Consider the following 26,592-nt stretch of genomic DNA (forward strand, 5'->3'; position numbering starts at 1 on the left):
GTATCAAAGTGGTGCATCAAGTTTTTGAATGGTGCAGGGTTGCTTCTTGTTCGCTCTTTCAAAAACATGTATTAAAAACTTCCACCCACATGATGGGGATTTTTGGAAGAAATGCATATTACATAGAGGTGGTTGAGCTTCCTGGAAGGACAGATCCTGAAGCTGAGGCTCCAGTACTTTGGCCATCTCATGAGAAGAGAAGACTCCTTGGAAAAGACCTTGATGTTGGGAAAGTGTGAAGGCAAGAGGAGAAGTGGACGACAGAGGACGAGATGGCTGGACAGGGTCATCGAAGCGGCCAAGATGAATTTGACCCAATTCCGGGAGGCAGTGGAAGACAGGAGGGCCTGGTGTGCTCTGGTCCATGGGGTCACGAAGAGTCAGACACAACTAAACGACTAAACGACGGTTGAGCTTCCAAAACCTCTCTGCTGATTAACTCAAAATTGCATCCGTTTTTCAGGGATGGATGAAGCTAGACACATTTGGGCAGGGGGTACATCAAAACAACAGAATCACATCAAAGCAACCAAAGCATAACGTCTCTGTTCTTCCAACACCTTGTTAAAAATAGTTCCAGAAAGCTTTCATAGAAGCATTCAGAGATTTGAAATCGACCAGACCCCACAGTATTTTGTCAAACGTAAGAACTGTTTAGTAAAAGCACCCGTTAGAAGTCACAGGATGACCCTGGAAGATGAAAAAGACAAGCAGGTAGAGAGGGAGCTATCTAAGAAAAGACATCACCTTCTCTGTTTTATGTCTCTTAGGACAAGAACACCAGGGTTAAACATAATAGCTTCCTACTTGTGTGGGATGATTATGGCTTTAGGTCATAAATCACAGCCCGGCAAGGAGCTGAACCCTGTTCCTTTTGCCAGTTGCTGACATTTGTCTAAGAAGACACTCATTTTCTTTTCCCTCCTCCGTTCTTGCTCAAAGACCATCAAAGGTCAATGGTTCTCTCTCTGTCAAGGTTGTGCAGAAAGATCTAGTGGGTGGCTTTACAAAGTTCTATTTTGTCCCCACTCCCCCAATGATAACAGAAGAAGCAGACAATCAAGGCCCTGAAGAAATTAGTAAGAGATGGAGAAAAAAGATATGCAGAGCATCCAGTGGCATGAAATGGCTAGATTGATGGACTAGGACTCCAAAGACTTGGGTTCAAATCCCAGCTTGACCATAGAAACTCACTGGGAAGGGGGTGGTATTGGTAAAAGAAAAAAATATCTTTAAAAATCTCACTTACCTAGAAAACCCTATTACACATGCCATAAGTTGAATGTGACTCAACAGAACTTAAATATATTCAAGAATGCCTTGAGTGAGAAGGATCTTGGAATTGTTGTAGATCACAAGCTGAATAAGAGCCAACAGTGATAAGCAGCTACAAAAAAAGGCATGCTATTTTAGGATGCATTCACAGAAGTATAGTCTCCAAATTCCGCTAGGTACTCATTCCCTTCTATTCAGCACTCATTAGGCCTCATCTAGAGTACTGTGACCAGTTCTGGACACTACACTTTATTTTGGATGGTGACAATCTGGAACAGGGTCAGAGTAGGGCAAGAAGGATGATCAGGGGATTGGAAAGTAAGCCTTATGAGGAAAGACAAAAAGAACTGGGTATGTTTAGCCTTGAGAAAAGAAGATTGATGAGAGATACGATCGTGCTTTTCAAAGACTTGAAGGGTAGTCATACAGAGAAGGACAGGATCTGTTCTCAATCATCTTAGAGTGCTGGACATCTGATAATGGGCTCAAGCTACAAGAAGCCAGATTTAGGCTGAATATCAGGGAAAACGTCTTGTTAGACCAGTATGACAATGGATAATGACCTTGGGAGGTGGTACACACTCCAGCGCTGGAGGCATTCAAGAGAAAAATGGACAACCAGCTCTCTTGATTTGGATTCCTGCATTGAGCAAGGGTTGGGACATGATGGCCTTATAGGCCCCTTCCATCTCAGTTAATCTGAGATTCTATGATTCTGCAATTCAACCACATGCTCTGCAGAAAACATTGTCCTTGTTCCCTTCCCATTCTCACCACGCTCATTCAATCTGACAAGGAAGAAAACGCTTTGAAATAAAATTCAAGAAGAAGAGAAATTACGAGAAAGTTCATCAATGGGATTCAGAGTTGTCCCAGATGGCATCCTTTTGGTAACTTTTCTGGCTAAAATGATTGCATAGAAATCAGGTACATTCATGCTTGCCTAAAACTTGCAAACAAGGAAGAGAAACTGCCATATCCTCTTTATCGCCACAGATGGTGAGGAATTTCCTGAGACTCCCAGTAACTTTCTATAGGATGAGAACTAGGTTTGGCAGAAACACACCCGTTTTTGCACAAAGCTGCGCAAATTGCAAGCATGGTACAAAGAGCTCAAAATTACAGTGCCTGCTGCTTCATTTAAAAACCTGAAGCACTAGATAGTTCATTTGTGTTTTTTTAAAAAATCTCAGTGCAAGGGATGGGATTTGGACTGTATATTCCACAATCCTCCCTCCTGGAATTCAACCTGACAGACAAACAACTTTGGAGACATCTAAATGTGGCTCACCTGGGGGAATGGCCTTGCCTGGATGACTGAGGCTTAACCAGGCCTAGCTCCAACCAAACTACCTGTTCAGAAAGAAGATTTCCAGCAATTCTGACATGTCAGATAAATAACAGAAAAATAGGGCTGAGAAGTTTTTTTTTATATTATTATTATTATTATTATTATTATTATTATTATTATTATTATTATTATTATTATTATTATTATTATTATTATTATTATTATTATTATTATTATTATTATTATTATTATATTTCAAACTACAATTCTCCATTCTGGGGGTCCTATGTGACTTGTTGTTTAGTCGTTAAGTCGTTTCCGACTCTTCGTGACCCCATGGACCAGAGCATGCCAGGCCCTCCTGTCTTCCACTGCCTCATGGAGTTTGGTACCAAATTCATGCTGGTCACTTCAATGACCCTGTCCAACCATCTCATCCTCTGTCTTCCCCTTCTCCTCTTGCCTTCACACTTTCCCAACATCAGGGTCTTTTCCAGGGAGTCTTCTCTTCTCATGAGACGGCCAAAGTATAGGAGCCTCAGCTTCAGGATCTGACCTTCCAGTGAGTACTCGGGGATGATTTCCTTCAGAATGGATAGGTTTGTTCTCCTTGTAGTCCAGGGGATTCTCAAGAGCCTCCTCCAGCACCACAATTCAAAAGCATCAATTCTTCGGCGGTCTGCTTTCTTTATGGTCCAGTTCTCACTTCCATACATCGCTACTGGAAAAACCTACGTGACTTACAGACACCTAAATGTGGCTCTCCTAGGAAAAAGGTCTCAGCCAGAAAGCTTTGAGACTCCCAGTAACTTTCTATAGGATGAGAATTATGTTTGACAGAACAATGCCCATTTTTGTACACAGCATAAGTGGTACAAATAGCTCAAACCTACAAAATTAGTCAGGCCTAGCTCCACCCACACATTCTGTTCAGATGGGAAACTCCCAGCTAGCAGTGGGGCCTGAAAAAGAAGCTTGGGTGAAGCTATGCCAAGCTACAGTAGGGTTTCTGTCCTTCCAGATAAGGCCTTCCTCCCAGGTGAGTCACATTCAGGTTAATTTTTTTTTATTATTTAAATTTTACAAACTATAATATAAACATAAAATACATATACCAAAATACAAATCAACAGTTGATTTGTACATTGAGGTGTCTTTAAGGTAACTGTCTCACAAGTAGGACTTCCAGAATGGACGATGTGTAATCCATCTCTAGTGCAGAATGTTTGAAAATATGCCTTGCTTCTCAAAGGGAAAGAACATCTGAGACGTTTACTGCAAATTAGAGAGATCTTGAGAATCATTTTCAGAAACAAAACTCTTTTTCTCACTCTTCTGTGGAGGCAAGGAATCTCTTATGGCTTTAAGCATCATTATTGAGATTTCTCATTGTGTTCACGCCTCCTAAATCAAGGATGACAAAGGATTTAGTGAATTTTCTTTCCACGTCAAGCCACACAGATTTTTTGCTAAACAAAGCTCACTACTAGAAACCTGAAATTTTAAAAATCCTCCAGTAGGTGTCATTAGAGATTACCAAAGCAGCTTCCCACGCTTTAAAATATTCGTCATGGAAAACACACACACATAAACAGAAATGGGATTGTTATGTCCCAGAGGAAATTAGTAGAAAAAAGGGGTGACATTGCAATCAAACCTATACTTTAAAAAGGGAAAAATATATGTTCCTCTTATGATAGACCCATAGTTCCAAACCTACATGTCCGCAAATCTGAAGTGAACCTGTCCACAAAAGCTCATATTAAAATATTTCAGGTTAATCTTTAAGGTGCCACAACATTTTTGTCTTTTGTTTGTTTGGTTTTGGCCTAATATTCCAAAACTATGAAACTGAAATATCTGAAACAGCAGCTAACATGCATATTAGGAAGATCCTAATAATTATTCTAATAATAATTAGACCCTGATGTTGGGAAAGTGTGAAGGCAAGAGGAGAAGGGGACAACAGAGGACAAAATGGTTGACCCAACTCCAAGAGGCAGTGGAAGACAGGAGGGCCTGGCATGCTCTGGTCCATGGGGTCATGAAGAGTCAGACATGACTTAATGACTAACCAACAACAAAATAATTGTTGAGTTCAATTAAATTTAAAGGTGCTGTTTAGTTTGAAGCCTGCTGTGCCATCTTCAGTCACTAGGGGACAGATTTCCCTAACTAACACATAACTTTGCAGTTCAATGGTTTGCAGCTTCCAGGATGGATTTATAGGGCATGAGTTATACAGGTTGCTCCTTTGGTGCCTAGAAATTTGCCACAGCATGAATATGCTTATGGTTCCCACAGCTTTATTGTGCTTAGGAAAACAGGAAGTGATGAAGACCAGTTGGTGGCTTTTTTGGGGGGTGGGGAAGTGACACTATTAAGGTCAAGTGGATGCTCATGGGTAAAAACACTGGAAAGAAAACAAAGCTGATCTAAAATCCCAGGCAGTAACCCCAGCCCTTGACTTTGCCTTGTCCATAACAAGAACTATAATACAACATTGCCTTATTTGTGTAGACCTCGGTGGGAGGTTTATTTCTTGTTTGTGATGGAATGGAAATTCAGATATGGAAATGGCCTAATTGGGAGCAAATGTCTGCTAAGTAATGATTCATGCTTGACTGTTCATTCATGGGCCAAACCACAACCAGGAGCCAAGATGGAACTTGCTAATTAACAGCAATTGACCACTGTGAGTGGCACCATCTCCCTCCCACTGACACACAGATGATGCAACAAGATTTTGGCCAAGATCTACCAGGGTAAACAGAATGCAGGCCATGTGTGACCCCCTCTCCCCAGAGTCTTCTAGAATGCCACAAAGTCAGAAGACAAGGTATCTTGTCTCTATTCACCTTGTTCTAAAGTGTTGTTCGTTTGTTGATTGTGCAAAAAAAGGGGTGTCTTTTCTTCCAAAGGGCTCCAGAAGCAGCCATCTCCAATAGTGCTGTTAGAAAGCTGGGGATAATGGAAGCTGTTGTCTAAAAGGTATAGAGGGTACATGACTGCATAGGCTGGTTTTTAGGATGACTGCTTACGAAGGGGTTGTGCATGTGAACAATGACAAGCCTTTTCTTAACACAAAGTCTTTTCAGAGGATGCTTAAAAATAATCGGATGCTTTGAATTAACAATGCATTGTTGCATTCAACGTCTGGGGAAGCCAGGAGACATATGTTGGCTTCAATCTTTCCCCCACCCAGCCCATATTGCTACTAAACACTCCTTGCCAGCTTCCGACACCACAGCAACCATTTGCCCCTACACAGCTTTATGTAAGAACAAAGGCATCAGTTTGCCTTTTATCATATCCACAAGATCAGACTTTGCCTTCTCATCAGCTGTACAGGCTTGCTACTTCTACTCTTTTGCTTTCTTCTTGGGATCCTCTGTTCCTAGGAGGCACTGATTCCTGACAGCTGGTATAGCCATCAGAGGGACATTGCTACATGTCTAGACTTGTGCATTATCCCACCCACAAGAATCTGGAAGGCACAAAGGAAATCAGCTGTGAGAGTCAAGATCCGGAAGGAAGGGACTTCCTCTAGAGACCTGCTCCAGGCAAAATGCAAAACCAGAAGGCTCCATGGGAGGGCTACCATTGGAGATGATGTATCATAAACGAATGAGCAGGACAAGACAGTAGCTGTATTCCAAATACCCAGAACAATGCACCCAGAGACGAGGGGGATACAGAGTGCTTGGGGGACTTTTGTTCAAAGAGGCGGATGATAAATTCCAAACTGCTGGTTGAGGAGGAGGTTGAAACCTTACCCTCCTCCCAACAAGCCATTTGAAGGCTGCATCTCCACCCATCTAAGAAGCTAACCCAGCCCCAGCAACGGCCATGAGACTTTGAGACTTTAATAAAAGCATATACATTTTGGAACTACCCACAAGAACTTGGTGCACAGCCTGAAGAAGATGGACTATCGTCAAAAGCTTGATTTTAGTTGTTTGACTATTTTTACTGGTCCAACAAAGTTAACATCTGCTTCTGCATTTGCCAAATAATATGGGTATTCATAGTTTAAGCTATACTAGTTGTGGTGGTCAACAATTATTTCTTTAACCTCCCCCCAAAACAAACAAACAAACAAACAACACACACACACACACACACACACACACACACACACACACACACACACACACACACACACACACACACACACACACACACACACACACACACACACACACACACCAGAGGATAGTTGCATGGTCATTTATGCAATCCATAAGTAGAAGAGGTGGTATCTTTATTTAGACTGGTTCTTAACCTTTGTTACTCAGATGTTTTTGGACTGCAACTCCCAGAAGCCTTCACCATCAGCTCTGCTGGCTGGGGTTTCTGGGAGTTGCAGTTCAAAAACACCAGAGTAACAAAGGTTAAATGTGACCTCCTCTAGGTCGCTGGCAAACCACGTCTGGAAAGGTCATGTTGACCCTGATTCAGTAGCCAGAAAACAATTAGATCATCTTGCCTTTATCTGGAGCCAAGGCCTTGCATGAAGACAAAACACTGATAACGCACCTGCTCGTTAGCATTGCTTACTAGATGTTAGTATTGTTTACTTTGTACTATAAAATAAACCTCTCACTTGGGTGAGGGAGAGCTTTTGGTTCATGACACTTGTCTCCGTGTCTTGATTGCTGGATCCTGGGCTAGGATCCCTCATCAGTTAAGAACCACTCAAACATTAAACACAAGATGTTATGAACAAAACTCACTTCCTGAGGCTTAGAATAGTAAAAAAATATTATGAATGGAAGTTCAAAGACTGTCATGGAAGAGATGATCCATGAGGCATGTTGCTAAAAGTGAGTTGAGAGCTGGTTTCAATCCATTAGGGACGGAGTGTTTTTAAATGCCCCATCCCTGCTGCCATTTGATTGTAATTTTCCACTCATTCTACAGGATAGGGGGTAGTCCCTGAACGTACCCTCTCTTCCCTGCACTCATATTGCCAGTTTGGAAATGTGGTTTCCTTGTTGCTGCAGGTGTTTCCTAGCTAGGCAAATATAGCAGAAGTAGGAGTTCCTGGCTCATCAAGAGTAGCAGGAAATTTAACCAGTACAGACCCAAATCTCAGTGGGTGCTTGTGCTTGAAGACAAAATCCTGGTTTTCAAAATAAAAATAGCATGCTCCAATAAAAAGGAAGCAAACTAGTTTTGTGGCCAAAAACAAACAAAACATATGAGCGCCCAATGCTTTTGGGAGCTATTTATCTATTTATCTGCCTTCAAGTAAATAGAGTGTTGATGAATATCTTCTAAAGTCACAACCAGAAGAAGCAGCCTTTATAGTTTTGGAGTAATTGCAACCTCGCATGCTGCCTGCAGTTTCTTTGACTGGGCGGGACCTTTCTGGATTGGGTTGACTATCAGTCTATCCAGCAGGAACTAACAGTTCCTTCCCTGCCTCTAAGTTCAAAGTGAGTCCTGACTCACTGCTCTCTGTATCTTTCCCCCTCCCTCACTTTGTCAGTAAGTATGTAAGTGAGTTGGTTGAGGTCTTCTGCTAAAAGCAGTCGGTCATGTTTGTTCAGCTTACTGTTAGATCTCTTCAGCTGTAAGTAAGTGAAACCTTTTTATTCTTTCTACTTCAAATGTCTCAGAGCGAGTTATTAAGATGTTTAGTGCCAGTTGATCTGCTGCATGGCTAGAGGAATCGGAATCAAAATTCAAAGACTCTGCAACAATAGCATCAGAATCAATTTATAAAGTTCAGAATAATGCATCACAAGATCCAAGGGACGCACACTTCTACAAAGTCTGCATCTCCCTTTCCTAACTCCTTGCCCAGTTTATGCCTGTTTCTCCTCCTCCTTTAAACTGGATTATTGGTGTCCCTTTTTGTTTTGTTTTCTTCACAAATGTGTTATTTAATGCACATGTTTCAAAGGGCTCTTACTTGCATGCATTTGCCATTGACTAAAGGATGTTTCAACCAGTTTTTGCTCCTATTCTCTAACTTTTTTACAAAAAAAAATGAGTGGATGCAATAATGTACTGCCTTTACATTAATGTTAGGATTGTCGAACATGGGTGGTCTGGGCCAAGACAAGCGTATCAAATCTTGGAATGAAACTCGATTCCTCAAACATCTCTAGTGGTCAGTTTTGCAACAAGAGCAACAGGACAATGTTCTATGGTGAGACAGATTCTATACATCATGTACAATATTGGTTCAATAGATGCAATGAAGCAGCCACTTCATAAATAAATTAGGAACTTCTGCTGCTCCATTCTACTGAGTCAAAATGTTGGACCAAGCAATTTAAGTGCTAGCCCAACATTTAAATTCGGATAGGCACAGTTCGCAGAATTCTTTCCTCATCTTGTATGAAGATACCTATTTGGTCTCCCATCCAATTACTTACTAGACCCAACCCTGCTTTGTTGTTGTTGTTGTTGTTCTTTGTTTTTGTTTTTTGTTGTTGTTTAGTTGTTAAGTCATGTCCGACTCTTCATGACCCCATGGACCAGAGTACGCCAGGCCCTCCTGTCTTCCACTGCTCCCAGAGTTGGTCAAGCTTACAAAAATAAACTCCTTCTGTTCATGATACTACGAAAAATATACTGAAAATATAAGCCTAGGAAACATAACATAGTGAAGGATACTATTGTATAAAAAGTCCATTAAATGATATCCTAGCCCTGCCGCATCACATAGAACAGTGACTAGCAGTTAATGGTTGTTCATGCTTCTCTATTCTATCGAGAGGTTACAAAAACAAAGTATTTTGAATACAAAAAACACGCTGATCACCATAATCACCCAATCTCCTGAAAAGGACAAAAGCTGATCCCACAGCTATAAATACTCAACTATCCAAGCAAACTGCACCAGAGTACAGACAGGGTTATGACTCCTGTCCTCTGAAGATGCTGGCCACCGAGACTGGTGAAACGTTAGGAAGAACAACCTTCCAAAAATGGCCAAAGAGCCCAAAAAACCCACAACAACCACCTATTTTGAATTCAGTTTGAAGACGCATCATACTGTGTTGGTGAACAGAGACATGATACACACATCTGAACAATTATTCAGACGTTTATCTTTGAGGTCAATAGTCACACTGGAGGATGCAAAAATCATGCTAATCTATCTGTAAAAGAATTGCATGAGAATAAAGCTAGAGAGAATAGCTGGATAGTTCAGTGATTTTGGTCTCTGGCTGCAGAGTCAGAGGTTGGGAGTTTGATTCCCCACAGAGCCTTCTTGACAGAGGCTGGACTGGATGACCCACAGGGTCCCTTCCAGTTCTGCTGTTCTAAGATTATACTGTGTTATAATTATAAAGGCCATATGATTAGCAGAACTGAGTTCCATTTCAATTGAACGGTGGTGTCTGCCACAGATCCTGTGATACATCGACACATCTGGCAGAATGAAATCTTAGAATCTCAGTTCATTCCCCACATTCCTGGTGAGCCCTCAAGAATTTACTAAAATAAGAAGCCAGTTGTCAACTTCAAAGTCACTGGAGGGTTGAAATGGGATCTGGTAAAGGAAAAGCCATTTTGGGACCCATGAAGCCAACAAAAGCTTTCAGGCTGTTCCGGTTGTGTGTGGGATTTTATGACTTCAAGAATGAAATGACACTGAGGGGGTTGAGAAATATTCAGAATGGAAAAAAAAAAAAGAAATCACCATTCCTGACTTTGCAAGGTTGTAACTGAGAGGGGAGAGATGGAGCCACCGCAAGAAAAAGCCCAATGAGGAAACAAGCTCAAGAGAAAGACATCATGTTCTAAAACACTGTCCGGGAGAAATCAACCAAGTATTGTAGAAGTATTTAGAAGCCATTCCTCATCTCTCCGTGTCTTGGAAAGCATCCATCCAAACTATTAATACTGGTAGCTATAATAAAGGGGGATTTGTCTATTTTCTATTTTGCACACGTTCACTATGTTCCTTTAAATTTTTCAATTCATCTGCAATTTACAAAAAAAAGTGTGAAGTATGCATTTATCGTTTATATGCATTTATAGTTTCCCTTTAAGAATATGCATTGCTAAACCGGTTTTGAAACTTGGAACCACAGACTGAGTCAAATTCAGAAAAAAAACCCAAAGTGTGTTGCCTATATACTGCCACACCGTGCTTAAAGCTCTCTCTGGCCAGTCTCCAATTTAATTATGCAGGGCACACATTGCCCCCTCAGCAAGCTGGGTACTTAATTTATCAACCTTGGAAGGATGGAAGGCTGAGTCACCCTTGAGCAAAGTACCTAAGCCTGCCAGGATTGAATTCAGGTTGTGGACAGAGGCTTCACTGCAGTACTGCCATTTAACCACTGTCCCATGAGTCTCCTAAACATGCACAACTGGTAGATAAATAAATGCCTTGCAAGATATACATAAAAGAAGGTAAGGATCATGGGAGTTAATACCAGAATTCACAGAGATTAAACTCCACAAGTTAAAGATGTCACTCCTTGCTTGCTTTGTTGGCAAGCTGTTGAGTCAAGGATTGAGTTGAGTCAAGATTTTGCTGCATTCTGAAAAAAAAGTGTTTTGACAAGGCATTTTCTTGCACTCTAGCTAATTGAAGAGAGTGAGAATGCATTTTTCCCTTGATAATGGGGGAAAATACATGAAAGAAACTTTAACACAACTGACATTATCAAGTTGTGTAAAATGATGACAACTACAGCTTTGTTGTACAATGTCTAAGGACCAGAAGCATCTGAAAGAGTGTTTGTGTCTCCCTTAAAACTCAAAAATTGTTCGGTGCTTGTTCTTTGTGTGCATGTTTTGCTTGCCAAAGAAAAAAAGTTTTGCACAGACAGTTTGCACTAAGTAGAACTAGTTTTGCAAGGGGTGGGGGAGAGAAGCAATTTCTTTTTCTCCTTCTGGCCCGCAGGCAAGGAATCTCCTGGGAGTGGAGAATTTCTGATCAAGGTGCCTCATCATATTGAGAGAACCTAAATCAACTAGTATTCTTCACCTCGGTCCTTGAAGTGTTTCTAACAAAGTGTGTGCACAGCAAAGAGTCTTTTTGGGGGAGGCCTCATGACAGGTTGATAAGCAAGCTGATTCCCCCCCCCCACAAGGATAACTCAGTGAACGCATGCTGCACAATTGATGGGGAAACTTTGCCAGTCAAACTTTCTTCAACATGCATGTAAAAAACAACAACCCTTCATTCTAAAACCACAAAAATAAGTGGATTCTTGTTTCTTTCTTTTTCTCCGTTTGTTCTGAGTGGAGGGTTTAAGTCACATCTCCTGCTCCGGAACCAATAACATGGAAACATAGGAAGGTATGTTTGTCTAGATTACAAATACAGTGGTGCCCCGCATAGCGACGATAATCCGTTCCGAAAAAATCATCGCTATGTGGATTCGTTGCTATGCGGGGCAAAAAAAGCCCATAGGAACACATTAAAACACATTTAATGTGTTCCTATGGGCAAAAAAATTACCATTATGCGGAAATCCTCCATGCGGCCGCCATTTTCACTGCCCGATAAGTGAGGAAAGGGTGCGAAAACACAGCGGGCGGCCATTTTCTTTACCTGGTGGCCATTTTGGAACCACCAATCAGCTGTTAAAAATCGCTATGCTAAAATTGGTAAGCGAAACACTTACCGATCATCGCAAAGCGATGTTTTACCATTACAAACATCGCAAAAAAGACATCGCTATGAGGATTTGTTGTTAAACGAATTGCTCGTTATGCGGGGCACCACTATACAGTGATACCTTGACTTACGAACTTAATCCGTATTGGAACAGCATCCATACATCAAAAAGTTCGTAAGTCGAGGCAAAATTTCCCATAGGCATGCACTAAAAACCATTTAATCCATTTCGGCTGTTTTTCGTTCATATGTCAAAGCGCTGTTCGCAAGTAGAGGTTAATCCATCCTCTACCACTAGGGGGAGAATTTTTTTTATTTTTTCTTCTTTTGATCCAAGATAAACTTAGGTCAAAAAAAGGTCAGGAAAGTTTTTTTCCGTTTGTAAGTCGAGGCTCCGTTCACAAGTCGAAGCAACATTTTGCGAATGGAGCCGTTCGTAATTTGAAATGTTCGCAAGTGGAGAAGTTTGTAAGTCGAGGTACCACTGTATTTCCAAACTGGACCTGAAGTGGCTTTTGAGTGCTTGAGGTTTGGTTCCTTCCCAATCCTGCTTGAAGATTACCAGTAATGTGTGGTCATTTCTAATCCAAGTTCTAATCTGGCCTGATCTTATTTACCTTCCAAAATCAAACATATCAAGAGTGTTCAGGGCAGTTATGATGTCACTGAATGAGTTATTAAAGGACAGATCCAAGAAAGAAACAAAGCCTTTTTCATCTGACTTCATGTTTCATGTGAAACAACCTTATGGTTAAACCGCAGTACTGCAGTCAAGACTCTCACAAGGATCTAAATTCTATTCTGACAGGCTCAGACCGCTGGCTCAAAGTTGATTCAACCTCCCAACCTTCCAAGGTCAATAAACTGAGTACACAGCTCAATTTACAGCATAATTAAATTGGAAACTGGCCAGAGAGTGTTTCAAACATGGTGAGGTGGTGTATAAGGAACACACTTTGCTTTTACATAGTTCAAGAATTCTCCAGCTCGTGAAGCCTAGAACAACTCTAACAGGAATAGCTGGTCTCGACATATTGCTTTATTCATCACATGTGTCAATCTCCTCCACCCAAGGCAATGTGCCACATTAAAACTATATTTCAAGCAACTACCATGCAGTAAAAGCCATCACATCTAAATCAAAACAGCAGGAGCAGCAATATTCTGTCACAGCAAAACTAAATAAAAGAGATAATAAAACGCCTGAGCTGTAGTCACCAGCCGTAAACACCCTGATGAATGTAGAAAGGCTGGAAAAGAATAAAGACAGCTAAAGTAATACAAAGCACCACAGACACCCATTTAGAAGCACAGAGGTGAAAGTTAAGGTCTACAGCTGTGAACGTCCATTTACTTCCCCATGCATGCATTGTACGTCTCAATTGGAGGAACACAACTTTGGAGAAGTTGATGCTGAGCTTGGAAATGTCATCTCCTGGCTGGAGATTCTGGGATTTGTAGTCCAAACAAATAACTGATCCCTGGATCTGATTATAGTACAGTGGTGCCTCGCATTACGATGTTAGTTCATCCCAGCAAAATCGCTGTAGAACGAAAACATCGTAATGCGAAAATAAAAAGCCCATGCAAACGCATCAAAACCCCTTCAATGCATTCCAATGGGCTGGAAACTCACCATCCAGCGAGGATCCTACATAGGGTAGCCATAGAGAGAAATCCGTTCCAGAAAACAGCGGGGAGCCATTTTATTTACCCGGTGGCCATTTTGAAACTGCCAATCAGCTGTTGGAAAATCATCGTTTTGTGAAGAATCGGTTCCCGAAGCAGGGAACCAATCATCGCAAAGTGAAAAAACCTTATTCAGACCATTGTTTTCCGATCGCAATTGTGATCGCAAAAAGATTGTGGTAATGCGGTTTCGTCATAATGCGGGGCAATCGTAAAGCAATGCACCACTGTAAAGGGTGGCCAAACTGTGCCCCCCAGGATGCCATTGATCCCTTACTATTCTCTATGCTATCTAGCTCTGATGGGAATTACATCTTGATGCTCAACCATGGGCATTTTTCTAAAACGTCTCTTCTGGAATTCTGTTAAAAAAAGAATTTCTTTTTGGTCAGTTTGACTGGGAATGGTCATAATTCAATCCAGATGAATCTTTGACACTGCATTGGTTTTTACTTTGTGGGTTTTTATTAGAATACTATTGTCATTTTGCCCCATTTGTGTATTTTTCCAGAATGGTAGCACACAGACCCATCAATTATTTTATTCTTCTATTTTAATTTTACAGGGTATTTTAATTTAAAAAATTGGGGGGGGGGGGAACCATGATTACAAAACCTTACCGAACCCACTGAATGTCCATATCAGCTGTCTCTCTGTTGTGTAACATTTAACTTTGAAAAACTGGAGATGACTATAGAAAATGAGAAGGTGGGGAGTCTAACCTTTGCTTGTAACTTCAAGAGATGCCTGGGACATGAAACCTGCAATTTCAATTTACAGAAATAACCCACCAGCTCCCAAACAAGCAGTGTGCTGCACCACAGAGAGGTGGGGAAGAAATATTCTTAGACAGACAGTGCAAGCCAATCTGGTGTAATTGCTATGTCTCTGTGTAAAGGAAATGTTAAACAAAGCAAGATCCAAGATTTGTCTCGTCTAGGAAGTGCTGCAGGAAGAAGGCTCAGCTCCAGATGCCTGCCAATGGGAACGTGGCCGGGGAAAATGCCATGCATTTTTTTCATGGTTGTAGATGAAAGGGAGCTTCTCGAACCAACTTGGGCAATGTCGAGAAGTGAAGGGGCCAGGACATCCTCTTAAGGTAAAGGTAAAGGTTTCCCTTGACAAATTGTCCAGTCGTGTCCAACTCTAGGGCACGGTGCTCATCCCCATCTCCAAGCCATAGAGCCAGCATTTGTCCGAAGACAATCTTCCCTGGTCATGTGCCAGCGCGACTAGACACGGAAAGCCGTTACCGTCCCACCGAGGTGTTACCTATTTATCTACTCACATTTTGAATGCTTTTGAACTGCTAGGTTGGTGGGAGCTGGGACAAGCAACGGGAGCTCACTCCGTCGCATGGATTCAATCTTATGACGGCTGGTCTTCTGACCTTGCAGCACAGAGGCTTCTGCGGTTTAACCCACAGTGCCACCTTGTCCTTAGACATCTGGTTTTTTTTTTAAAAAAAAATCCTTTAAAAACCTTTTCTTGTGTCCTCCCAGGGCTATTTAAAAATAAAGCTAAAATAACTTAAAAAAACTAAAACTGTGGGCTGGGTGAGCCTGAGGGCTCTCAAAAGATGGCAAAATAGTCCATAACACTAAGTAGATTACAAAAGCAGACTTGTAAAATTAGAATGTTTTAAATATTAATTATGGGGATATGTGCAGGAGGCTGGCACCACATTTGGAGAGAGGGGCTACCAGAATCCCATAGGACAGATGCTGCCCAACTATGTCCTAAAGAAGAAGAAGAATGTTATCTATTTATCTAAATAAAAATCTATTTATTCAAACGAATGTTATGAAAGCTAAGATCCAACAAATTTGAAGTCTAAATTACTGTATGAGTACAAGTAGAGAAAATTTACTTAAGTCGGTGAAAATTGAGAATATTTTGAAAACAACAGAAACAAAGGTTCAATATGAGAAACAACAATTTGAAAACAAATTAAACCACTGGAAAAATAAACCACTACATGACTGTAAACTGCCCAGAGTAGATTCATCTAGATGGGTTGTATAAAACCCAAATAAATAAATAAACAAACAAACCTGAAGAAGTGAGATTCCTCCACAAAAGTTTGCAGTGGTTCAATAAAAGGTATCATCCACTCTTATGTTTATATTTCATCAAACAGACTTGTAAATTTAGCAATCAGGCTTACAGGCTGCTATTTTCTGCATCGCCTTTTGCAATGATCGCACCCTCTACAACCATGTGCGCGGTGCACATACTCCTGATGCTTTGATATTGTACTCCATGCGTCAGAATAAGTGGATTGTAATATATAAAATCTCAAACTAAATATATATCTCTTAATTGTAAAGGTGCCTAAAGATGCTTATTTGCTGTTGTTACACTGAAAATTGCAGCAAATGGAGAAAAGATCAGCCTCCAATAAATCAGCTACTATTAAAGCTACAGCAGCAGGTAATTGAAAAGCTGGTAGTCATTGCAAGAAAAACATCCTACAACAAGTCTGGAATTTCTAAAATTCAATGATAGATCTTCCTACTGCCTTGATGAAAAGCCATCACCCAGTTTAGATGGTTAACTATAGTTTGGAATGTTGATGGAGCCCAAGGGTAAAAATACTTTATAGTGATGCGCATCAACTCTTAAGTGTGTCACTGTTAGTGTTTATCACTGCAATGTTTATCACTGAGACATTTGCCATGGGTTACAATGTTGTCATCTATGTTTCCAGCACACATATTCCTTGCACAGGATGGAGATGCACAGAAGACAGGTTGCAACTAGTACTCTTCCATTCTACTATGTAAGAATGGAAGGACAGATCCTGGAAGGACATATCCTGAAGCTGAAGCTCCATTACTTTGGCCATCTCATGAGAAGAGAAGACTCCCTGGAAAAGATCCTGATGTTGGGAAAGTGTGAAGGCAAGAGGAGAAGGGGACGGCAGAGGATGAGATGGTTGGTCAGGGTCATCGAAGCGACCAACATGAATTTGACCCAACTCCGGAAGGCAGTGGAGGACAGGAGGGCCTGGCGTGCTCTGGTCCATGGGGTGACAAAGAATCAGACACCACTTAATGACTAAACAACAACAACAAAAATGGATACTACTGATGATGGCTAATTTATTGCATTAGATGGGGCTCTGCTTTCTGAACCAAGACTGAGGAAGGCCAGAAAGGCCACAGTGTTACATTAAAATACAGGAATAGTAACCCCAGACTGTGCAACCTCCCTCACATTTTCTTTTCCATACCAGTGCTGTAGGAAAAGTTGATATTTTAAACTACACTTTGACCAAAAACGAGTGTCATTGGTAAGAGAAATCTGTTTGATGGGCTACTGGATGGTCAGTGAATGGTCTAAAATTCAGTGGGAGAGTCTGTGACTAAGGATCATGAATTAGAAGGCTGGAACAATAGAGTATGAGTCCAACTTTGTTAGTACAGTAAATCTGCTTTTGGTTTTGGTTTGAACTTTACAGAGCTACCCGATTCAGCACCTTGGATGGCTCATGTAAAGTTCAGGCTAAAGTTTGATCCAAATCAAAGTCCTCAATTTTTTTTTCATTTCCAATAAGTTTCTTTCCTCCTAGTGGTCAGCTCTGAACATCTCCCAGGATGCACCTCAAGGCAAGCTGACTTAGGAGTATATTTTGAAAGTAAGGAACTAAAAGAAAAAAAAAGAGTCTAAGTAACTGGGCAATTTAGGAGCAATTCCTCAAACAGTTTATTTAGTGAAAGACAGTGAAGCAGTTGTGCTAAAATCTCTCCAAAGTTATGATGAAATAATGACAGGCATCTCCCCTGTATGGTATTTTTAAAATACTAACATACTTGCAGCTTACTGTCTCTACACACTCATCATGAAAAGTAACCACACTCATGTCCACATACTTATTTACCTGCAGGAGGATTCACTAAGAGGCAGTTGAGCTTAATAATATTTCTAACTGCCTTAAACAATGGTCCCAACCTTGAGGTCAGGAGAGGGGAATTAATGACTTCCTCAAATTAACTCTTACTTTCCTGAAGATTTTGACTAAAATCATATTCTGCAGCTCCACTTGCATAGTGGGAGCGATGTCAACATCAGTGGCAGATTTCCCCAATTAGAGACTCCCATTTTCAGTGTTGGGATGTGCACGGATCACACACAATAAGATTAACTCACATGCACCCCAAAACTAAAAAAGAAGAAGTATTTACCAATAATAACCCCATTAAATGATGTCATTCCCACTGTTCAGGAGAACCCGCCCAACAGGATTTCAGTCTTTATCCCTTTCTCTCAAATATAAAGCAGACATTTACATAAATCATAAGGATGTGAACAGCTCTCAGTCTTCATTCCACTATGTTTCTCCAAATGCCATCAGTACTTTCATTTGTGGCTCTCACTCACTGGCCTCTATGAGCGGGCATGGATCCTCTAGTGAGGAAGAATTCAGAGGTGATAATATACTTGTGCAATCTAGGCACATTTGATGTGCAGCAACACTTAGAATTCCATTCTATTCATTATGTCTTTGGACCCAAAATCATGTCAAAAAGATCATAGATCTCCTGACATCAACATGAACATTGTTTTACATCTATGTAACTGAACTGAAGAATGAATCATCTGCAGATTTAATATCACAAGAAATAATTGTACACTACATTTTGCCATAAAAACACACAGGTAGGTGGGTGTGAGATTTGGACTGCCATCATTCCTTCCTCATCTAAAGAAACCATCCATTTATGAGCCCATGAGCCCATGAACGAATGTAAAAAGGCTGCACATATTGCAAATCTTTTCATAGCAAACAAACCGTTTCCTTACTTACTCTCACAAAGGCGCCTCCTCAGCTTTCCGCGGATTTTATCGATAGCGTTGTAATCAGAGACATGGAACACATGAGCTGACTTTGGCTCAGAAGCAATTTCATCAAGCTCTTCTTTAAGGGCTTCACCAACACCCACAGCAAAGATCCTTATCCCTGCTTTATGTGCCGCTGTGGCTGGATCTAAGACATGATCCTGACTCCTGCCATCCGTCAGAAGGATAGCTACTTTTTTGATGGCCTTCTCACTTGGCCTGCCCCCAGCCTCTGCAGAAAAGCTATACGTATTGATGTACCGTAAGGCATCGCCGGTGTTTGTGTTGCCTCCATAATATTTGATGTTCCTTGCAGCCTCTTTGATTTCTTCCCGTGTTTGATATCTTCCAAGGTCAAACTCTGTAGTTGGCCTGTCACTATAGCGGACAACACCAACTCGGGTTTTGTCTGGTCCAATCTCAAAGGTGTCCACTAGATTAGCCACCCATTGGCGGACTTTTTCAAAGTCCTCTTTGCCGACGCTGGAAGAAGTGTCCAAGAGGAAGACCAGATCATAGTGGACATTCTTACAACCTGCAAGGGAAACATGAGAATCTTCTGAGACACAGGAAACAAAGGCAGCCACCAGCATTGCAACCTCCAGATTCATTTCTCTCCAGCCGAGCAATTACTATGTGAGGGAACTTCTTGTTAGCCCTACATCTTATCTCCAGCACTGAATATGTTCCACCTTGGAGAACCATACCAAATTTGAGTTAAGAGTTTAAAAGCTGTAAAATAGATCTAAACTCAGCTTTTGCTTTGTTATGCAAAATGTCTCTCTCAGTGTGCGTTGCGGCTGCTACAGTTAGTCCAACCCTTTCGCCTACTCTGTCTGCATGTCTATGAGGCAACTATTTGCCTTTGAAATCTTAACAGACTGCTTTCTGTTCCCCCTCTTTCCACCCCCTTTTAAATCCAACATGCTCTGCTTCCAGATCAAGAGTGGCCTGCCTTCAACCTACCTTTAATCACAAGCATCTGACATTCCATGTTCTCTTTTCAAAAGTATTATTGCAATTTTCTATTTATTGTTGGCCTGAAGACATATTTCTCTTCATGAGTAAAGACTTGTGTAAGGTGTTTGCTTGTTTGTTTTTGTTTCAAGAACAACGGATTCAGAGTGTTTGACAAGGGAATGACTCATTAGACACAAAGATAATATATTTGCTACAACAATATGTTTCTCTTTCCACCTCTGTCTCATAGAGAGATACGTACACACTGGCTACAAGCCAGTGAAGATGAGATCATTGACCAAACCCCAAGACAACACTTGGGAGAGTAACCAACGATCTGCCTAAAAGGCCTGTATATGATTATAAACTAATAATAAACTGATTTCTACCCAACCTTCCCTTGAAATACAGATTCCTCAAAAGAATACATTCTAGAATGGCGCCTCAGTATGCAATAGGGAGCACTTAGTAGGCCAGGACAGTGTTCCATATGAACTGATGACCATAGATGGAGCTCCAGAATCTGTTGTTGAGTGTCAGGATTTCATCGTAGATAGAAGGAACCTCTTTAGAAAACAGATATGGATTCCTTATCAGAAAGAATGGTGGAGGGGGTATGGTGATAAAATCCACACACACCTGTGCTAAAGCCAAACCATTTCCATCTTGGTTGAGTCCTTGATAGTGGGAATTGGGATGGTCCCAGGTGGAGAAGTAAAAGTACACCTACGTTATCCTGAAGTGAAGTGAAGTCAACTTCAGTTTGACCATCCTAGCATGGGGGGTGGGAACTGCCATATTATTCACATTCTAGAATATTGGTTCCCATCCTTGGGTCCCCAGATGGTTTTGGACTATAACTCCCAGACATCCTCATCAGCAAAGCTAGTAGTGAAGGCGTCTGGGAGTTTTAGTCCAAGAACATCTGGGGAACCAAGGTTGGGAACCACTGTTCTATATAGTTCTGCGGAAAACGGACAGAGATTGGTTGTTGGATCTCATCACTGTTGCTGAGGATTAAATTATTTTTTTAAAAATCATTGCAAAACCAACATATGCCTGATGTCTTTGGATGTGAAGCCATCTTTATGTTGCTGAGATCTACCCTCTGTTGGCTCAGGAATCTGTTTACTGCAGCCATGAGGTTTTTCTTGTGTAAGCCAAATACGTTAATTAGTCCTTTGTTGTTGTACTTGTGTTGTGGTTTATTCCCAAACAATTCTATGTCAATTTTTTTTTAAGTTTTGGCTTATTTTCCCAGAAAACATTTTATTTTATTTCCTAATTTGGCTTTGATTCCTACCCTTCCAATAACATAACATTTTCTCCACATTTGGTGTGCTTACTGTGAGTGTCCATAGTGGTGGTGATAGAGAATTGGCCTTAAATCCGGTCTTGACTTCTTAATTAGCTAAGGAGTGAAGGCTCCTTTTCTGCAGGTTTGGCCTTGGCTTTGAGGAAAGGGAATTATAAGCACCATGGGCTTCGGGTTTTTAGCCTTGTACAGGTGTAGACACCCTGGAGCTGACAAAATTCCTTATATTTTTTCTAAAGCTGTAGCATTGTACTTTTCTTGTATTGTGCCGATTGTATTGTACAGTTTTTTGTATTATTTCCGAAGAAATATCACATGACTTTTGTCATACTGTTTATCTAAGGAAATTGTTGGTCTTTAAAAAAGCACACTCTGTTTTTTGCACCAAAGAACACAACTGTACATATTACAGACAAAAAATCTGTAACAAATGAGCAGCTCTGTACAATTTTACACATTTTCTGAAAAGGGAGCCCCACTGGATTCAACAGACCTAGGTGTGAAATGCAGCCTTCTTCTTCCATCCTTAACTAATCAGCTGTAAACCAATATGTTTAACAAGAAATGCTGACCCCTCCCTCTCCATCATCACTTTTTCCATGTGCAGAATGACATGTCCAGTGCATATGCAAGCTCTATACATGAGCAAGCACCCCAGTTCTTGAATAAGGCTTCAGCATGCAGAGGGCCATAACATAAATCGCTACTCTGAAATTATAATTTCTCAGGCTGTGAACTTGCCAACTGGCTGAAGCGATGCAATAGCTCTCAAGATTTGGCCACCTGCAAGAAATGATGCTAATCTACCTTATAGGGTGGCTGTAAAGATTACCGAGATTGCAAATGAAAAGTGCTATGAACACGGAAAAGCACTAAGTACAACTTGGCAGTTGTCATCCACTGTAGCCTTTGCATCTTCAGCTGTTCTCCTCTACGACTTTTGCCTATTATCATAAAATCATAGAATAATGGCGTTGGAAGAGACTTATAAGGCCATAAAGTCTAATCCCCTACTTAATGCAGGAATCCCAATCAAAGCAGACCTGACAGATGGTTGTCCAATTTTCTCTTGAATGCCTCTATCATTGGAGCACCCACCACCTCCTGAGGTCATGGGTTCCATCATCATACTGCTCTAACAGTTAAGAAGTTTTTTTTCCTGATATTCAGCCTTAATCTGGCTTCCTGTAGCTTGAGACCATTATTATCCTGTCCTGCACTCTGGGATGATTGAGAACAGATCCTGCCCCTCCTCTGTATGACTACCTTTAAAGTGCTATCATATGTTTTTAAAGTGCTATCATATCTCTCCCAAGTCTTCTTATCTTGAGGCTAAACATGCCCTAAACACATACTTTCAGATCACGTATTGTATCCCAGGAGGACTCCTGCACGTACCTGCCCGCTGAGCCTGAGTGTTCTCTCCACCCCAAAGGAGAAGAAGTAGGATGAAGATGGAACGTCTCAAATCTCTTCCTCCGATGGACTTGTCCCCTTGCTTCTCCACCATCGTATTCCTTTCTCTCCCTCCACGCTGGGAATTATTCTACAAATCCATACCTAGAAGGGGGAGAGAAACAGAACAGAAAAATCAAGACAATGAAATGCAATTGTTTTGCAAGTCACCCGTCCTTGAAGGAGGGAAACAAAGAGGATGAGGAGGGAGAATAATGGTTTCCCAACTGTACATTCTTTACCCTGGAAGCTGCTTCCTTTCCTCGGTTTTCCTCGAGGGACTGCAGACTGTACACAGACAATGGAACACAGAGTTCACCAGTTTTTGAAAGAGCAGATTAAAAGGTCACTGTTGCCAGCTCAGCCCAGTAGTCAGAAGGGTGAAGATTACCACGTTATTGAGGCTGAAATGAGTCCATCTTTGACGGGTATGCACAGGGCATCAGACCGGAAACTACCCCCAGGGCTGGCCTCTTCTGCTTCCATGTTAGACATGCCTCTCAATGGGGAGCTTATTTAAGACCCTTTCTTCCGACCTGAATTAACTGAACTTCATGTGAAAACAATGAACTATTTCCCCCACCACGGCCCTCGGCTGTTTTCTTACAAGCCCGGCCGCTGTTTTGGTGTCCTTAGGTGAAGCGTTGTGCTTTCCATCAAAACAAAATGGGCGGAGGACTGCAGAAGTGGGCTTATCCCTCACACACCCCGTCCTTTGTCCCTCTAACAAGGCTACTCCAACCAGGAGGAAGTGAAACCGATGTGGAGGATATATCAGGGGTCTCCTACCAACTCTCCTCAGACTGAAGAAGCTACTTGGATGACTAGTGAAACGATTCAACCTAATAAGAAGTCCAGTTGTCAGCTTACAGATAACCTTACCTGGATGACTGAGAATCTTCATAGATATATTTCTATCAAAACAATATGTCCAAGGAAAGAACAACCCTCATTGCCTTTGTGGAAGACAGTTGTAAATAGGAGCTTGTGTGGGAAAACCAATGAGGCAGAAAGAGATCTCATTCACAGGGCCTTTTAGGCTGCAGTGGAACACATGGGACCAATTGCCTCAGGATATTCATTCCGACAAGGTAGACACTGCTATGTGGGATTTCTAAGAATAGCTTGCAGTTGTTGTCAGGGAAGATGAAAAGGTTCCTTCTGCTGAGGAAAACAGTTATATGGGTATATGGAGGAGAACGATGAAGTAAGGGAGAGAGGGAGAAACTGTTACAACATTACATGCTGCTTGCAGTTTGAGTGACTGGGAAGGGCTTACGAGACTCTCAGTCTATTCTCGAAGACTTTCACAGCCGGGATCTGATGGTTGTTGTGGGTTTTTCGGGCTCTCTGGCTGTGTTCTCAAGGTTGTTCTTCCCGATGTTTTGCCAGTTTCTGTGGCCGGCATCTTCAGAGGACTGGAGTAGGAACTCTGTCCATGCTCTGTTGTTGTTTGATGGATAGTTGAGTATTTATAGCTCAGATTGTTATATAATTCTGCTGCTTGTTGAGCAGCACATGCTTTTTTTAATGCATGGGCCATTAAAATGCATTATGAAGTCATAAGAGTCCACCCTATCATTTCTAGACTCTTATCACCCCATTTTAATGCAAGTCAAGATGAGGTATGAGAGCCAAGGTTGGCATTGATATATATTATAACTAACATAAGCATATCTCAAAACCACAACCTTGTATGCAAAAGAAGAACTATGCAAAAACACAATTAATTACAACTCTAATTCCCTCAAAAATGGCAAAAATCCTACCATGTAACATAAGCACATTCCTAAATTTTGGTACATTCCTCACTGATAAATAAAGAGCCCTTGCCTTGATTCGGGGGGGGGGGGGTTGTACAACTGGCTTGCTGTGTGCATACACACAAGCATGCACACATACAAGAACTGCAGGAATGGGGATGGACCCAAACTTGCACAATTGCTTACATGACACAACAAGATTTTGGTCATCGTATCCAAACCAGAAGGCATTCTTAGAAGAATTTGAGTGCAATGGGTAGCCGTATTCTGAGGTCTGAAATCTGAAAGGGAAAAGGGTTCTGTGTTCTGCAGTGTGGAAGAAGAAAGTAAAGAGAACAGATCCTGGATTTAAGGGCGAAACCCCACCAAAAACCCAAGGGAGAAAGTAGAAATCCATAGGAATTAAAAGAGCAAGCACAGAGCATGGGTGGGCAATAGACAGCCCTCCGGATTTTGTAGAATCTCACTCTTAGTGTTCCTCACCATTGGATCTGCTGGCTGTGGCAGATGGGAGAATTAGTCGGACAACATCTGGAATGCCACACTTTTCTGTTTCTTACACAGAAGGTTCCGAAAACAAGAGGCTCAGATGAACAAGAAAAAGGTAGTGAGAAATGAACCACAGGCCAGGGAATCTCTAAACATGATGTTGCACATAAAATGTGCCTGCACATATATTGTATATAGTCATTCCTTGACAGCGGGAACTAATTCACCAGCAGAGTGGATAAAAGTGTCAAAAGCAATTGCTTCTTAAAATATCTGGAACAATTTCAGTTTTATCAATCCCAATATTGGATTTTAATTTAGACAAATGCAACTTTCATTGGCTGTGAGCATTCTCGGCCTTGGGATTCCTGGCAAGCACTCTGTGTTTCACTCCAAACTATAGCGCTCAGGAATCTGTGGAACTGGAACTGGGAAGAAAGGAAGGAAGAAAGAACCTGTCTAAAGTGGCAGCACACATACTTAGGAGTTAGTGGTGTTAGCTTTTGGGAAATGTGCCTTGCAAGAGGTTGAAAAGCACCCAGATTTCAAGGTCAGAATCTAAATTCTGACACTTTCCAATTTTTGTTCTTGTCTAGTCATTTAGTCGTGTCTGATTGTTCGTGACCCCATGGACCAGAGCACGCCAGGCCCTCCTCTCTTCCACTGCCTCCTGGAGTTGGGTCAAATTCATGTTGGTAGCTTCAATGACACTGTCCAACCATCTTGTCCTCTGTTGTCCCCTTCTCCTCTTGCCTTCACACTTTCCCAACATCAGGATCTTTTCCAAGGAGTTTTCTCTTCTCATGAGATGGCCAAAGTATTGGAGCCTCAGCTTCAGGATCTGCCCTTCCATTGAGCACTCAGGGTTGATTTCCTTTAGAATTGATAGGTTTGTTCTCTTTGCAGTCCAGGGGACTCTCAATAGTCTCCTCCAGCACCACGATTCAAAAGTATCAATTCTTTGGCGGTCAGCCTTCTTTATGGTCCACCTCCCATTTCCATACATCACTACTGGAAAAAACATATGTGACTGTTGCCTTCACAACTTTCCAATATGTTATATTTATATTGAGCCTAATAAAAAGCAGGCAGAACAGAGTTATTCCCCTCCGGCTAATGTAGTTCAGTCATTTCCCAGCAGATGTCCTAACAACACTGAAAGATCTGGAAGCATTTCTACAGCACAGGCTAAGACTGTGTAATCTGTGTGGAGAATTCCCAACGCTTAATATTTTGGAAAATCTTAATTCTAATTCATGTAGCCAGATCACAAGGTCGGATACAATGCTATCTTGGTTATGACAGGAAAGGAACTCTGATATCTATCATTCATGACCTGCATTATATTTTAATCCTGTGACTAGATAGAAGATTTTTCAGGCAGGCCTTCCCCGCTTCAATTTCTTAGTTTTTATGTCTTACCATCTCGGACTTTGCCTATCTCTATGTGTTGATATTGTTGTTTTAATTTTTGTTCTCTACTCGGACCGTAAGCCACCCAGAGTAGATTTGTTGAATCTAGATGGGTGAGGTAAAAGCCAGAAATAAATAAATAAATAAATAAATAAATAAATAAATAAATAAATAAATAAAGATAGATAGATAGATAGATAGATAGATAGATAGATAGATAGATAGATAGATAGATAGATAGATAGATAGATAGATAGATAGATAGATAGATAGATAGATAGATAGATAGATAGATAGATAGATAGATAGATAGATCCAGAAAAACCCTAATATAAACCAAAATAAAGATATAAGGTTCATATTATGTTTAATTGGGTAGACAATGTTGCATGGGGTTTTGAAGTCTCTGTAAAACAGAACCATTCATTTCACCCTAACACTATTTTTGACAAAATTCAAAATCACTCCAGTAGTATCTTAGCATAATGTATTGAAATGCATC

General features: G+C 41.2%; 1 protein-coding gene across 3 annotated transcripts in view; it reads right to left on the bottom strand.

Moving 5' to 3' along the window:
- COL22A1 (collagen type XXII alpha 1 chain) overlaps positions 1-26,592 on the bottom strand; it is a 201,783-nt gene that overhangs the window by 148,983 nt on the left and 26,208 nt on the right. For all 3 annotated transcript variants that reach the window (XM_072999374.2, XM_078391665.1, XM_078391667.1), the window contains exons 2-3: positions 22,369-22,530; positions 18,664-19,230 (exon numbers count right to left, since the gene is read on the bottom strand). In XM_072999374.2, the coding sequence (XP_072855475.2) occupies positions 18,664-19,230; positions 22,369-22,480 (679 nt within the window). In that variant the 5' untranslated portion in view covers positions 22,481-22,530. The remainder of the gene's footprint in view (positions 1-18,663; positions 19,231-22,368; positions 22,531-26,592) is intronic.

The sequence above is a fragment of the Pogona vitticeps genome, chromosome 4 (genome assembly GCF_051106095.1).
Source record: "Pogona vitticeps strain Pit_001003342236 chromosome 4, PviZW2.1, whole genome shotgun sequence".
Lineage (NCBI taxonomy): Eukaryota > Metazoa > Chordata > Lepidosauria > Squamata > Agamidae > Pogona > Pogona vitticeps.